The sequence below is a fragment of the Eleginops maclovinus genome, chromosome 9 (assembly GCF_036324505.1).
Source record: "Eleginops maclovinus isolate JMC-PN-2008 ecotype Puerto Natales chromosome 9, JC_Emac_rtc_rv5, whole genome shotgun sequence".
NCBI classification, from domain to species: Eukaryota; Metazoa; Chordata; class Actinopteri; order Perciformes; family Eleginopidae; genus Eleginops; species Eleginops maclovinus.
In genome coordinates, this window is record NC_086357.1 from 5158119 (window position 1) to 5175430 (window position 17312).

Sequence of the window (17312 nt, forward strand, 5' to 3'; positions counted from 1 at the left end):
ATACGTCGTTTTCTGGTACAAGAGCTCTGTGGTATATTTTTTTGCATTAATTATCGGCCTCTTAGCCCAATGAAATGCATCAGAATATACACGTGGAATTGTTTGGATTTTTTTTGTGCAATCATGGCAGACCTAGTCTATTGCGGAGGGAATTCTGAAGTTAGTGAAAGTAGTGATATTGACGATCTGCACAGCGCTGATGACATTATTGCTGACGACTTTGAACCCGTCGAACCAATCGACCAGGGATTTATGGTTAAGACATATGTTTGAAGACGGCGACGATGATGACTGAGTGGAGGACGGAGAATTACTACTCTAATCCACAGAGTTTTTGCAACCGCACCCCAGGGGTGAAAGTCGATTTACCTGCAGAGGCCACTCATGAAAGCCACAGCTGTAAGCTCTCAAATACTTTTTGAAGTTTGGTTCTATCTGCTACAGAGGCTGAGAAATCATTTATTTAGTAGGCGTTGACACAATTGCTGAATTTCCAGAAACACTTCAGGTTCTAAAATCACCCATAGGTTTTCCAGGCATTTTTTCCAGGCGTTTTAGGCCTAAACGGGTTAATAAAAGGAAACACACACAACAAATTAATGGAGGCGGAGCTTTTGTTGGCGACAAGGAATGGTTACCATGGTTGCAGCCTCTGATTTTCAGCCTTGTACTTCTCTCTCTGTGCCTCAGATACAGGTTTACTGCAGCCGGATGCTGTGTCTCTGCACGACCAATCAGAGAGCCTGGAGCCCAACCTCCATCTGCTCGGCTACCTCTTCCTCTCCCGGCCAATGAGCCATGCCTTCAACTTCATCCTTCTCTTCCAGTTGTAAGTTACCATGGTGATGATGCAAGATTAACCAAATTTACAACATTAAGTGTAGGAGTCAGCCAGTGGGCGGGGGTGATGTTCCCCTCACTGCTGTCCATTTGTGTTAAGTTCAACTTAGTCATGACGCTGTGAGCGGTCTCACAAAGAAGCAGCTCCTATTTAGATGTGCATCTATAAACAGGGTTGATAGCAATTTTCTCCAAACTCGTTTAAACCTTTTCACCCTCAGTTCATATCCACCTCTTCAAATTTAAATATCTAGTCCTCAGTGTGGGATGTGGAGACATCAAGAGGTCTTTGGGAGGGTCAGGTGTTTCAAAATGTTTGGATGATGATACTGAATACTGAAACCAATATTTATTTGTCATTCAAGGTTGCTTTTGATATTTATTATGATTTACAAAGTTATTGTCGACCTTAAGAGATACTTAGCTTGCATAAAACACTTGAGTGCATCTAGGGCAGACGGTTTAAAAACATCATCAAATTGCAAAGGCCTGAAGAATAACCAAAAACACTTTGCACAAAATAATTTGTTGATGCTATAATCAATACTGACAGATAAATAAATACATCCATACACATGAATATGTGCCTATTGAATAGAATATAAAGCCTTTATTGTCATTATACTAAAATATACAATGAGATTTTGCAGTGCAACTCTGTCACAGTGTGCTAACGACAAAAAACAGACAAATAATAAAAACATGAGGGGTAATAAATAGTTAAAGGCAAGAAGCTATGAAAAGCTGTGCATGATATGAGTTGGTTAATTAAATAATATTGCACTTAGGACTATAGGTTCAGCCTTTTTGTCCGTGTTTTGAAACTCCCGTATCCCCTACCGGAAAGCAGAAGAGAGAACAGTGTGTGACCTGGGTGAGATTAGTCCTTTTATAATAGCCTTACTCTGCTCATTGTTTATGCATGTGTTAAGACCTAAAAGATATTCAGCATCACAATCCTAATTTTCTCATCCTGAATCATAATTGTAAGAAAAATACATTCAGTATAGAAATTGGAAATAGCATGTGAAAAACACTGTACTGAGACCAATACTGACCCCTGACCTCTATAATTCTGCCTCAACTGAAACCCCACATCCCAGCATGTTAACAACTAGCATGTTGCATTACGGTTTGTGAGCCAGAGACTCACATAAAAACTGTCCTTGAGGTTCAGATTTAATGTTTGGCTGCTGCAGCACAGTGTTGAGATATAGAGTTATGTGTCTGGGCCAAAAACAGGTAAAATATGGTCATTGTTGCTGCATCTGCAGCGCTCATACTTTTCAAGATGAACCTATTTTCAGTCGCTGTTTTCAGACCTTAATCAAAATGTCATATTAAAATTATACTTTGCATTGCATTCTAAAAACTGGATATCTAAGGATACACAATGGCTCCCCATTTACTTGGTTTTAAATTATAAACATACTATAATTTACGACTTTAATTCCATTTGAGGGTTTTTGTTAACTTGCTGTATTGTGTTGCTTATAGTACATTTTTGTGGGAATGAAGATATTATTCATGCCCAAATATAAATACAAAAACGTAATTGAAGGCAGTTATGAGGCTAATTTTAATATCTTAAAGGCTGGTGGTTTGTCATTATTTTCTTATTATATGCTTCTTTTATTTCAAAATGGTGTACAATAACAGCCACAATTTGATAATAATAATTCATGTTATTTATGGGCGCCTTTCAAAGCTCTCAAGGACACCTTACAGAGCATAATTTAAAAAAGCAACAAAGAAGGTCAAACAGTAATTTGAGACTTAAAAAAAACAAAGACTTAAAAACAACAATCAGTTTATAGTAATTATGGCACAGAGTAGGCCAGTTTAAAAAGGTGGGTTTTCAGGCAGGATTTGAAGGTTGAGAGTGAGTCCATATTGCAGATTTCTTGTGGGAGAGAGTTCCAGAGATGGGGGGCAAAGTGGCTGAAGGCTCTTGACCCCATGATGGTCAAGCGGATGGTCAGAACGCACAGTGAGTTGGAAGGCAGAGGAGGATCAGAGAGCACGAGAGGGAGTGTAGGTGTGAAGATTCAAGATTCAAGATTCAAGAAGCTTTATTTATCCCGAGGGAAATTGAGGTGCAACAGTTCAATACAAAGGAGGAAGGAGAAATATACACTCAATATAACTAAACTACTAAATATACACTAAATATACATCAAATAGTACTAAATATAAACTGAAATAACTAAGTATAAACTAAGTTTAACTAAATATAAACTAAATGTATCAACAATAAGAGCAGCTTTGCAAATATGAAATAGTGAAATACTTACAGTAACTACGTAGGTATATACAATATACAACAATACGTATATTGCAAATGGCAGTACAGTAATAAGATAACTAATAAAACTAAGCTGAATACTAAATACTAAATAAAGTGACATGTGAATAAAGTGACATGTGAATAAAGTGACATGTGATAGTGAAAGTAAAGTGAAATGACAGCATTGCCATGAAATAAAGTGTCACTGAGTCTCCAATGTTCCTCTAACGACCTGAGGTGGATGAGTTAAGAGAGATATGGAGGTGCAAGAGTGTGAAGGGCCTTGAAGGTGAGGAGCAAAATGTTAAAGTCGATGTGGTATTTAACGGGGAACCAATAGAGTTGTTGAAGAACTGGATTGATATGATCCATGGAAAGAGTTCTGATGATGATGCGGGCTGCTGAGTTTTGGACCAGTTGGAGCTTACGCAGAGATTTTTGAGGAAGACCAGAGAGGATGGAGTTGCAATAATCAATACGGGATGTAACGAGGGCGTGGATGAGAATGGCGGTGCTGTTGGGTGTGAGTGACAGGTGGAGACGGTTAATATTGCGGAGGTGGATATAGACAGATCGAGTAATGTTGTTGATGTGAGCTTCAAAAGGAAGTTGAGGAAGACACCCAGACTCTTAACTTGAGTTGTCAATGGTAAGGAAGAATTTGTCAGTTTTGGCCAGAGTGGACTTGGAGCCAACTAAAAGAACCTGGGTTTTATCACTGTTTAGTTTAAGAAAGTTGGATGAGAACCAGGATTTGATTTCCATTAAGCAGTCGGACAGGGTAGTGGGGGGGGGGGGGGGGGGAGTGGAAGTGGGTTTGATCCGCGTAACAGTGAAATTGGATATTGCATTTTCTGAAGATATGGCTGAGAGGTAGGAGGTAGATGATAAATAGGAGGGGGCCCAAGACAGAACCCTGAGGAACACCAGTGCAGACTGGATTGGACTGTGATTTGAAGTGTTTGAGTTGGACAAAGCGAGTACGGCCGGAGAGGAAAGATCTAAACCAGGTGAGGGATGTGCCAGTGATACCAATGGAAGATAATCTGTCAAGGAGGATGTGATGTGAGATGGTGTCAAAGGCTGCAGTCAGATCAAGGAGGATGATGTACAATTTAGTGTATCAGTTCACTCTCTATATTCCACACTCCCTCCCTCCTCTACCCGCACATGGCCAAAACCTAACTAAATATGTTTAGTAACAATTAAGAGTAACAACCAAAAAGAATTAAGACAAAACAATATACAAAAGAAAATCATCATCTAATGTGCAGAATTCATTTGTTCCATCTAATTTAATTTAATTTTATCACCTGAAAACCGCTTGGTATGGTATTGTGTTCAAGTGTATGTAAGATGCATTAGATAGAAGTGTTGATAGCATGCAGATCTGCGGATTATAAGTATTTTTTATCTTGTTGGTTTAATGGACCACTTAGCAACTGTCATAGAAACTACCTCGAGCCCCCCGCCTCCAACTCTCTACCCAATTATCTTTGCACACCAATGGTGGACAGGCGCTTCGCCGCCATTTTATCTGTAGCATTATCATATCTTGTTATTTTTCACAACGGTACACTTATGTAGCAAGAACAGGTACAGTCCTTTAACGTTTGTATGTTTACCTTGCTGCACTGACAGGACTGGAGTGTATTTTTGGTCCTGTCGGGCGCAGAGGAAGGGGATAGGGCGTTAAGCGTGGCCGCTGGAGGGTCTTGTTATCAGTGTGCGAGCAGCTCTGTAACACCTGGCCGATCGATCGTTCCCTCATTGTTTTCAAGGGGGCTTAGTGGTCGATCAATGCCGAGGCTCGACCGCATGCACACCCTCCGCACAAAACACGACCTGCAGCTTTTACCCTTGCCGCTCCTTGTTCTTTATGAACTGCCCTACACGGTGCAGCCTTTGTAGAACACACATAATGACACACTCACACTGTACACTGAGACATGCAACACACACTGACAACTCGATAAATGCACAACATTCAAGGTTGCAGATAGAAAAAAACCTTTAAATGTAATAGTGCACACTCAATTCATAATATAACTATATATTTTTTATATTGCAAAACATTTGAGTTTGAAGGATATATCTTCTCTGAATGAGCAGAATCATACCCAAAGAAGAAACTAAATATATATCCTACTGACTGAAGTTTCATCAAAGCTTCCTTTCATTTTGACGAACATTAAAAGAAGATTAGTTCTCAAAAGAATTCTCAGATGCTGTGAGAGCTACCCCAAAGAGCAGAGCCTTTTTCAACAAGTCTAACCAATTGCTGTAGAAGTCACTTTGTTGATATAATTCTCTCTCTGAACTCGGAGAATATCTACTAAGGAGAACGTCCTTCTGTAGGTTCAACACCAACCTTTTTTCTATCTGTCACCCATCTGTATGTAGTGCATTGATGGATTATTTGGAATTCATTTTTGAGTCTTGCACAAACCTGCAAATGACCTTAATGTTCACCTACACACACATGCAGGTTTTGTCATGAAATCAAAGTGTGTATCAATCACTTTCAGATGCTTTAGATTTAGTATCAGGCTTTTGTTCACAGGTTTAAAGAAGAACCATCATGCAGGGTTTTCCCTTTCCTGTGGTGTGTTATACAGGTTCTTTTTGCATATAAATGGTCTTCAAAGATTAAAACCACAAAGTCCCCTCCTGAGGGAGTTTCTCTCCCACACACTCCCCCCCTGCCTGAAACTCCTCCATTGGACTCCATCTGGAACATAGTGCTATCACTGGCTACTGCTCCAACACATTGAAGATGATAGGCTTAGGGGCGAGACATCTCTAAGCTGTTGATCATTCACAACAGAGCTGTTAAGCTAAACCAATCAGAGCAGACTGGGCTCTGGTTTCAGACAGAGGGTGAAAAGAGGTGCTGCATTACAGGCAGTATGAGAAAAATAAAGAGCTTTTTGAAAATTAAAGCATGGAGACATGTCACAGTAGAGGCACAAAATACAAATATGGACCTGAAAATGAGCAGAATATGTCCTCTCTAAAGAGTTTAGCCCAATTGAAGCTAATGCACCAGCACTTGAGGTTCAACATGTTTTAAGCAAATGTATCTGTGAACATAATAACGGTGAGCTTAAAAAACCTAGTCTATACTGAATTGTATACCACTTTACATTACATTTCATTTCATTTAACGGGTGTTTTTTTTGGTTTATTTCACAATAAGTGATTATCAGAAAACATGCCGCTCGTCTCTGATGATGTTACTTATATTTACACGTGTGAAGTCAATATCTCAAGTTCTCCTTCCCTTGCTTTGGTAAATTAGTTCAATACACTTCTGTGGCGGACTAGTGTGCACGAAACCTCCTTAATCTGTCTGTATTTCCTTTAAAGATTCAAAAGGAAGCGGACTTAAAGGAGTGGGTGTCACTCGGCTCTCCAAAATAACACTCTGCTGCTAATGAATTTGCACCCCCAAAAGCCGAATATTGAGAGATTACAGAGGCTTAAAATGATGAAGAACAGAACAGATTTTGAGCTGCAAAAACTTTTCTATAAAGAAAATACAAATTTCTTATCCTCAGTTACTATATGAAGGTGCAGCAAACAGATTCCTGGCTTGATATGTGTGCTATGCTCTAAGGAAGTACATATGCAATGTATGCAACCAGAAAATGTTCCTTTAGTAGCCCCCAAAGGAAGCTACTATTAGGAGCAAAACTCAAATAGAGAAGTTGTGTAGGATCAAGGCGCTGAGCTGCAAAAAATATCTATTTTTTAAATGCGTTCATAGCCTCAGGTGTTATGATGGGGTAACATCCTAATGTTTAATTCAATGAGTTATTAAAGCTTGTTCAACTTTGTTTTTAGAGAGAAGCAGGAGTTGATGACCAATCAGCACCTAACACACTCTTTCTCTCCCCTATTCCTTTTTCTCTGTTCTTCTGTCTCTCTCCAGTATTTCTATTGGGATCAGTTATGTGTTAGCTGGCAGTGAGGCGTACGCTGCTCTTCTTAATGTCAGGTAAGTCATTCACACACGCAAAGAGCCAAAGAAATATTACCGAAATTGATATGTTGTTGCCTAACATCCCATAGGTTACATATGCTGGTGTTCAGTACAGTTGAATGAAATCTGATTCCAGGATCAAATGTTCTTGATTTGCATTAAAGTCCCTAAAATATTAACAAAAACTATTTAAATTAAGCTTCAATATTTGTGCTCCAGCTTCAAATATTGATATATTAATCAAAAAGTTAACATTTTGGCACAGGGTGGTTAACTAACTAATAACTCTATTGAATAATCCCAATTAAATGGATCTCATTCATGAATTCTCCTCCACATCTAATGAACCATTAATTGATTTAAGTGCATTTTATTTTGTCAAACGGTACATCATTGATTATCATGATCCACCACAACATGTAAACAAAGGTTTAAACTCCGTGATAGTGGGGGGAGAGGGAGAGAGGAGAGAGGGAGAGGGAGAGATGGCAGCATGGTCATGTTCTTTTAACATGAAGACTTGTACCCAGCTCTGTAACAGTTGATGCTCTGATGACGATAGTGATGTTGATGTGAACTATGATATTAAAGATAATTAGTTACATATCTCTCACCAGCGATATTTGTCATTCAAACCTCATAAAGTCAATGAATGGCAACAATGGGAAGGCTGTTTTGCCGAAAGCAGGGATTTTAACTAGGAACATGGGGGAGGCAGTAGCTCAGGCTGTGGGGATTCGGCATGGGAACCAAAGCCAAGTCCTACCAGTGCAAATCGGTTCAAATCACTGGTTAAACCTAACCTCAGAACCAATATCATAGGACCATGAATTTCCTGAATTTTAATAAAGTGGATTCTTCTTGTTTCTTCTGCTCTTCAATCAACGTGACACCTAGTCCAGCACAGAACTCTCTTTTGGAAACCGTGTTGATGTTCCTTAACCTCACGCTGTACTGGATAGTGATGAAATGATTCACTAAAATGACACAAATGGAGCCTGGGATGAATAGATGCTAGTCAATGCCAGTCCATTCATTTCACTTTATCTGATTCACTTAGATTGGTAACAGTAAAGTCACTGACAACGTCAAAGTACATACAGAATTTGAAGTTCGATTTGAAAGCTATTCTTACCACACTATCACACTGCGAAAAGGCCAGATAGTTGTCTAATTGGATAGACAAACCGAAGAGGAGGCCGGCGTGGGCTGTGTTTCGACAGAATCATATCTCATATTTGCAATTAGACTTGTATCCACCCCTGGCCTTCACACTTCTCCAAAACCCACACCAATCCCTCCATCTCCATGGCAACGCAAGTTGTCAATGTTGGTTCATGAAAACTGTAGGATTGGTCAATGGAAGATGGTTTATCTCACATCTGTCACAAGATGTGTTACCTAACTAAAATATAACTGAGTTGCAGAGGTGGGAAGTATTGAAGTACAAATAATTTGTTACTGTACTTCAGTAGATTTTTCTGGTATCAGTACTTTACTGTTACTCCTTACATTTAACATAAATATATACACTTTCTCCCTACTTTTTCAAAACAGACTCGTAACTTTAGTTTTAATCTCCATTTGGGATCGCGATCATTATTATTTAGTCATTGAGCTCCTTTTTAAACCTAATGTCAAATAGAAAAAAATAGTAGTGTATGATCATCTTTAATGTTCAATTAATGTAAAGTCAGGTCCATTTAACTCAGTTTGGCTACTTTTTACTTAAGTATATTTCAAAGCCCATTCCATCTTTCTTTTACTTAGTAAAGGAGTCAGAAGAGTTTTTTCAACGTATCTGTACTCCTACTTGAGTGAAAGGTGTGTGTACTTTTGCCATCTCTGCTGAGTTGACACTAGAAAGGTTAGCCATGTTAGCTGACTACAGAGACACTGAAACTGACCCCAAATGTGTTAGCTAGCCAATACCAATCGTCACATTTTTGATGATGAACATCTTATTTCCTTGGGATCCCAAACAGCAGCATTATTGTTATTGAGCCATCCAGATGGAAGTAAAGATAACTGTTGAGCAGTATACTAACGGCCCACCTAATCCATGAGAAACATCTGTAATCGATTGCTTTAGGTGTAGTGAAAACGGAGGAAATCATTTTTTTTCCCAATTATGCTTCAGTTTCACAGCAGTGTGAGATAGTGGACACACTGTACACACCACTGTAGGAACAGATGCTCACAGTATGATAGCAGCAGAGATAATAAGTCCTGTCTGGCACACATTATACAGAGGGCAATCACAACAAGTCTCTGTGACAACATCTATTACAATGCTTTAGCTAGGTGTTGGACTCCATTAGTCAATAATTCAGAAGTTGGTGTATTTTATAATAAAGTAAACCCTCTGTATTCTCTGACCAGTTGTTCATGCATTTCCTCATCACACCAGAAATGTATTTGTTTTATCCCCCCTGAAAATGTGTAAGTAAATTCTTAACAGTACTAGTATTAAGCTAACTTGTCCTAACTTTCCCGTGTACAGGACCATAGGAGGAGATGTGTGGGATTGGCTTTAGATTAAAACATGAGTCAGTTTTATTGTTAGTTTGCTTTTCCTCCTACATATAAGCCACTGATGTTGTTCTCAGGGTTAGCAGCTCTTAACAGTGTGTGATTCAGAGAGTTATTCAAACTCTTTTGTATATTTGAATGTTCAAACAAATAATTACCCCAAAAATATTTTTCAACCTCTTGCTGTTTTTAGTTCTTCCTATCAGAGATGGAAAAAATGATTATTAGCAAAAACAGTTTGACCCTCTATCAATCCCACTTTCATTTTCTCAACACTCAAAAGTTGAAAGTAATTTGTCAGTTTGGGGAAGTGTTGCTCAAGGCTACACGATAAAATATTTTTTTATTGAAATTGAATTCTTTATAAACTGATGCAACCCTGAGAGCTGATAGCTGCCCACCCGAGTGGGAGGCTCGGAAAGCGCTGCATGAAGTTACAGCATTGGCTTTAATTAGAGCAAACAAACAGCAGAAATGTTTCCTCAGGCGAAACTCTCCCATTATCACAGTCAGAGGATGTATTTCTTTATTTTATTTGAGTTTTGTTAGATGTCTGACCCTAGTACAACAAGTAATTATCTACTAATGAATACTAAATAACTAATTAGGTGAGAGCCTTCACTTGAAACTGCGGCAACAGAATTCAAAAGGGTAAACTGGCCTAATTGGCCGTCATGAGTCATTATTTTTAAATGGATCAAATGATTTTGTTTCTGGAGCTGCCTTTCTTTAGGAACAATGTGTAGTTGTCCAATTAATCCCAAAGACACACCTTGTATAAAAAAAATATCAGAGTAAATCGACTAAGGAATTCTGGTGTTATTGAAAGGCAGCTGTTTTTCATGCTTAATAAGCAATGAAATGTTTCTGTTAAACATTTAAAGAGGCCCTATCCTGCTTTTGGGGGTTTTCCCTTTCCTGTATTGTGTTATACAGGCTTTTGTGCATGTAAATGTTCAGCAAAGTGACATCACTATTTAACATTTGTGTGCTATTGGCTGGTGCTCTAAGCTAACCAATCAGAGCAGACTGGGCTCTGGTTTCAGACAGAGGGTGACAAAAGGCAGTATGAGAAAAAAAAGAGCTTTTTTTTAACATTAAAGCATGTAAACATGTCACAGTAGAAGCACAAAATACAAATATGAACATAAAAATGAGAATAATATGTCTTCCTAAAAAAAATGTTTTACTATTTTCTTCATTTGCATTTATTTCCATTCTCTTAGCCTATGATGATAATAAGGGTTTGCTTTATCTGACACCTTACATATCGGACTATCTTTGAATCAAAACCTGAAATAAATCAAATTCAGGACTTCCAGTTCTGATATTACTCAGATCCTTTAAGCAAAAATCCGCAAGAATCTACTTCCAAATGAAACCTTTTTAGTGAGGTTTCGGAAGCTATAAAATGTTATCTTTCATTTTAAGGTGAAATTTTAGCCATTTTAAATCATGACACTCGTTTGCATGATTCTGTTATGTGTTATTCTTTTCAAACTGAATAGCATTATCAGTTATCATACTGGAGTCGTTGACTACAACACTCTCCAGTCACTGAAGTAAGAATCAATGCAGCACTATTAGCCTACTTTTCAAGTGATCAAATCCAGCCCCCACCCCACCAACACCTCCTCTTCCTCTCTCCCAGGCCTATAATTACCTTTATCAGTTAACAGGACTAATTTATTTTGTCATGCCCCAGTAAATACTTAACGCGAATAATATTTTCAAACTCTGGTCGGTGGGAGCGCTTCGTTGGCACGCCTGGGCGCTTCATTATCGGTGCCGAGGGAGACGCTGCGATGCGTTGTGGGAGTGGGAAGGCAGGGTTACTGGAGTGAAAAAACCTTGGGCAGCCTTCTTTGGATAAACCACCTTATTCCCCCTCCCCAGAGGCAGCAATCAACAGGTTAGTGCAGGTTTCTGCACAAAAACTGCTCTCAGTCCCACTGCTGCAGATAGTGGGTGTGTTTGAAACAAACTCTGAGCTCTTCAGGGTGTAAAGCTTTAATGAGATCCAATTACAACCCAGGGACCAGATAACTGTCTTAATATGCCTGCAACAGAGGCTGCTGGTAAGGAAGAACTCATTTTTATAAATATTGAATAATTAAAATAATATCTTAGAGACCATCATGTTAATCAGAAACTGCAATCCGTCACATGAATTACTTCAGGTTTTCATTTAAATGGAGGTGTCCAATATGGCACCCCTGATTTTCATTAAGAATACATACTCAAATGGAAGAACACTCCTTAAATTGTTATAAATATTAAAGAAGATACTGTATATACTACTATCTTCAGCGTCATATTTATATTTAGTGCCTCTACTGGGACATGTCTCCATGCTTTTATGTTCAAAAAGCTCTTTATTTTTCTCATACAGCCTGTGCTGCAGCACCTCTTTTGACCCTCTGTCTGAAACCAGAGCCCAGTCTGCCCCGGTTAGGTTGGCTGGGCAGCTCTGATGTGATTGGTCAACCGTTTAGAGACACCCCACCCCTTAGCATTTCACGTACAAGTGTTGGAACAAAACAAAAGCAACAGCAAAGAAAAAAACAAACATTTAATATAAAAGTGCTTGTGCAGTGTTTGGCCTCCAAACCATGTTTTCTTCGTGGAGTATATATATATATATATATATATATATATATATATATATAAATATATATATATATATATATATATTATATATATATATATATTTATATATATTTATATATATATATATATATATTTATATATATTATATATATATATAAATATATATATTTATATATATATATATATTTATATATATAAAAGTATATAGATTATTTATTTATATACAGGCAACAAAACCAAGATGTAAAACTCCTCAATATTTGCCTTTTCACCATGGTGGAGTATAAGTTTACACTTTTATCGCCCTAGATAATTTCTCCCAAGGATCATCCTCCCCTCTTTACAGCTGTCAGCTTGAGCAGTGAAAACTTAAAGTTTGAGGGCAGGCATCCTCAAACTTTAGCTTGGTAAAAAAACAAGTGAAATGTCTAACAAATGAATATGGCAAATTGGTAATAAAATGCAATATGGAGATGCTTCTGTCATACTACACAGGTTAGAGCAGTCATACTTGTCCAGAAAACTTTTTAACAGTGGATTTTCTTGAACTTCTGTCTTAATTATTTATATAATTCTTATAAGGCTCTCTGCGTTATCTTGGCTCGAGCTGAACTTACCATGCCCCATCCAGTCTGAATGGGTTTAGAGGGAGCTGTTCTCCCACAGGATTCTGTGAGACATGGCTGGATGCTCCATCGAGAAGACATTTAAAAAAAGTTTAAACATATTAATCGTGTAAACTTTGAGAACACAATGAAGAGGCTGGATCTTAGAAGCTCTTGAAAACCAACTTTGTTGTGTAGATGTGAATGGTAAAGAATGAAAATGTGTTATCTCACCTGACCTATAGTGCTGGTCCCAGCACACTGCCATGGATGCATTTTGCGTGTTGTTAATGTCTAATGTCAAAATCTGAACATGAAAACTCCTACTGATCATATTTCAGTAACTTATTATGTTTCATTGTATTAGTCTTGTGTCTTTGACAAAAAATGTGATTGGATTTTAGGTAGGTATGTAGACAGGGAGGCAAAGCATCAAGGTAGCTAGCTACAGTGGATGAAATAAGTATTTGATCCCCAATTTTGTTAGTTTGCCCACTTACAAAGATCCAAGCAGTCTGTCATTTTTATGGTAGGTTTATTTTAACAGTGAGAGACAGAAAAAAAAACATTAAAAAAAAGAAAATCCAGAAATGTACATAAAAAAAAGAAGTAAATTGATAGTGTAATTGTGGGAAATAGGTGGGTGCTTAGGTAGGTAGGTAGGTCGGTCGGTGGGTGGGTGGGTGTTTAGGTAGGTAGGTAGGTAGGTGTGTCTCAACTCTCGACATTCAGCCCTTTCAAATGAGCCTCTGCTACAGACACCTGTGTGTAGGTGTGTGTGTGTCGTTCAGTTGTTATTAAATGTGGACACGAATTAGAACATTCAGGTGTGTGACTGCTTGTGTGTTGTATCCACAGCCACATCTACGTGATCCCGGCCTTCACCTGGATTCTGACTCTCGCTATCATACTCGCCCACACGGTCATCCAGCCAATCACCTCGCTACTCACCCTACTGAAAGGCATCCTGCTCATTGTCACGGTAACCTTTATTCTATTGTGTTTAATTATTCTTTATTGCTCATGAGTCATTTACCCACAAGGCTGTTAGGTGTTGCATATGTAGTTATAATCATCCACTTCTTAAAACACCCAATTCTTTGCCCTTACATTTTTATTTGCATACATTAATTGCACTAAATTGTCTTCTTTGACCGTCTTTAGAGTCAAGTTCTTGCAATTTCTGCAGTAATTAATAATTTCTGAGTTCTATTTTTTTGAGCAAGTCTCAAAAACTACAAGATCTTTTTTTCACTCTGTTTTTATTTTTAATAATGTGGTTTTTGCTACTGGCCCATCTGAGCAGAATATTGGGTTGTTTACTGGGCTGACCTTCACCAAAGGCCTTGAGTGGTCAGGCGTGTTTGAGATTTTTAGGGTTTTCTATACATTTTCCTGAACCAAACTCACATCGGTCTTCCCTTTCCAGCTTAACGTGTTATTTACCCTTGACAGTGTTGCCATGATTTTAACATCCTGTCAGGAAATAAGGTTGAGAAAAAATGCTCAAACTCCCAATGAGGAACTTGTAGTGGCAATTTACTTTTACTAGTGGGAAATTCACATCTTATGATTTGTGGCTGATGTTTCCATCGATAACATAATTCAAATATATAAATAAAAATGTAATCATTTAGAATCTCAACACATACAGAATATCGCACATTGTCATTGCTAGGCCGGTTCTGACTTAGTTGTCATGGTCAAGCCCAGCGCCCATGTAGTGTCAGTAGCATGTGTACGTGCGACAATTTGTACCCATTGGTGGTGGTGGTCAGGCACATTTGTCATGATCCTGTTGTATTTTGCTATGACACGTTCCTTCTGTCTCGTCTTGCTTGACTTCCTTTCTTTGTGTTTTCCCGCCTTTTTTGATTTTTTCACCCCCACCCTTATTCTGTCCAACTGCAGTGCGAGCAAATGGCGAGATAATACTAAAAAGAGAAAGATCAAAAACAAATTTACATTGATGCCCTCCTTTTAAAATAACAACACACAACAATATTCTCTTGTCCTGAAGTTCTGCATCAGTGATTTAGGTTTCCGTGGGGGGGGAGGGGGGGGGGGAAATAATGCTGCACATACCGTTTCTGCCACTGTAACTGCAAGGCATTCTTCAGTGGAAAATTTAATGCAAAGCAACTTTACATGTAGAAAGTATTCACACAGGCGAGAATCTGTAGTGATCATTGTTTGACTATAAAATTGCGCCATTTCCAAAGGAACTGAACATCGGTAGTTGCTGATTACAAACTTACAATCTGAACATAACCTAGAATGTAGCAGCATAAATTTCCATTACGATCAAGCCAGATCAAAGGGTCAACATATCTTGCTAACCCTCTATACTGCCTTTTACATTCCACAGTATCAACACAGCATGGTTTGCACATTAATATCTAGAGGCAGCAGAAAGTCTGGTTTAATGTTAATGGCACAGTATTTTCCTGCTATTTAAAAAGTACTTTATTCAGATAGTAAGATGTGGCATACCCTATAGAGGTTTCACACACAGCTCCCACTCCTTAGTTAAATATACTGTAGGCAGGGGGAAATTCAAAATATTATGGAAGTAATGAAGTAAGGCTCTTAGGCAGAAACACTCCACAGCTTCTGTGGTCCCATAAGCAGAATCTGACACGGCAACATCAACACTCCCCGGGAATAAACAGCAACATGATCAGTAAACAGAATATACAACATCTTATTAAAGGATAGTTTTAGGGATGTACCAAATTGTTGCAGACTCAAGGCCCTCTATCTTCTAAAGTAAACTAAATGGAAATCGTTCAGCAGTGTTCTCTGTAACCTTCACACTTTATAGGCTTCTCAGCTTCATCTTTATTCACTCGCTAAAAGTGTATATCCTTCGGCCATTTCTGATGGATGTCATGTCGTTATGACTGCCTTGTTGTCGTGCCAGGTCATGCTGGCAGAATGGATGGAAGTGGCATTGTGGTCTGGTCACCTCACACAGAGGCTTTGGTGCTCATTGAGCCCCCACTGTGGGTGGTGGTTTTGGACTTTTTTCAGGTCAGTGCTCGCCAGCACCAGGGGGTGTCAGCAGCTCAGCGGGGGCTCTCGATGGAAGTGTTTCAGCTTAGACCAGACAGAGTACATTTAACAGCATCACATTCTACAAGGTTACACCGCTTCGCAGTATTCTGCTGTGCCAACTCTTTGATTGACGCCCTCTTTCTGCCACAACATACACAATATTTCATCACAAAAAGAAATTAAAGGTCATGTTCCATTTTCATTTTCAAGTCTAAGTTAATAAATGTATAACATGTCAATCTTCAATATCTTGAGAGAGAGAACAGGTCTTTTAAATTTAATTTCTTAAGTATATATCACTTTAAAGCCAATACTAACAAGAGAAATAATAAATGGATATGAAGTGCGAGACAGACCATTGAGAGCTGTAGCAGTACCCTACTACAGAAGTACTAGTCCTACTTTATGATTAATAACCCATCATCTTACTTCTGGACAGGAACATATGAATGTGTGTATTAAAGCAACAATTTCAATTTAGTTTTATATCAGTTTATATCAAAGGACAAAACCAATGTATTTTCTCTGACGCATTGGGTCTTTCATAGCAAGTACAACAAATAATTCTGGGTGTTCTACAGTATTGTAACACATTGTACAACTGCTTGTCCACCACTAAGTCATAACTGCTAAACCCATTCAAAATCTGCTCAAAGATTGTAGTTCAACTCTTTTAGAGACTGGGAACTAACAGAGACAGATTTGAAAGCATCTGTTTTTAGCAATTTCAACATAATGACGTCCTTTTTCCCCTTTCAAACCTATTTAGTAGGTGTGGTATCAACCTACCAAAACAACGTATTGAGGCTGGCCGACGACAATGTGTCTGACACCGACCATGTTCTGAACAGTAAACATGAATTGTTACCATCAAATCAGAGATACAGGGTCCTGTGTTTTAATATGGTTGGACTGAAGCACTCCTTTGCACACCAGTCAATATTAAAAATAACCCCCTGGTCAAATGATCGTATTGTATTGTATTGTAACAAACTGTGCAAAGCCTATGTTTTGTACTATAATGCCTGCAATGCCTAGGATAATCTAAAGTCATTTTGTAAGAAAATCAGCATTCAAAGATGTAATAATATCAAGGGTTAGCTCGGTCTAGAACGCAAAAAACAACTTTAGATAAGATCAAATGTCTTCTACTTCAACGTTAAGTTTTGAAGTGCAATATCCTCTGTGCCTCTTTATGAACAATACATTTAAACAATTGCAGCCATTTATTCAAAGGAGCGCATCGTTTTCTTTGTGTTTCAGTATAGTAACTGTATTATACTGTAATTCTCTCAATCTTCTTAAAACACTTTTTCTTAACTTCTAAATAAACTCCCTAAAGGACAGTCTTATGCAGCGTTTTCTACTGGGCATGCTGTTCTTTGAGTTCTGCTGC

At 38.3% G+C, this 17312-nt stretch overlaps 1 protein-coding gene across 2 annotated transcripts in view; it reads left to right on the forward strand.

The window, feature by feature from the left end:
* The window catches only part of si:ch211-51h4.2 (uncharacterized), a 78144-nt gene that overhangs the window by 14994 nt on the left and 45838 nt on the right, over nt 1-17312 (forward strand). For both annotated transcript variants that reach the window (XM_063891504.1, XM_063891503.1), the window contains exons 6-8: nt 691-829; nt 7062-7127; nt 13718-13841. In XM_063891504.1, coding sequence (XP_063747574.1) covers nt 691-829; nt 7062-7127; nt 13718-13841 — 329 coding nt within the window. The remainder of the gene's footprint in view (nt 1-690; nt 830-7061; nt 7128-13717; nt 13842-17312) is intronic.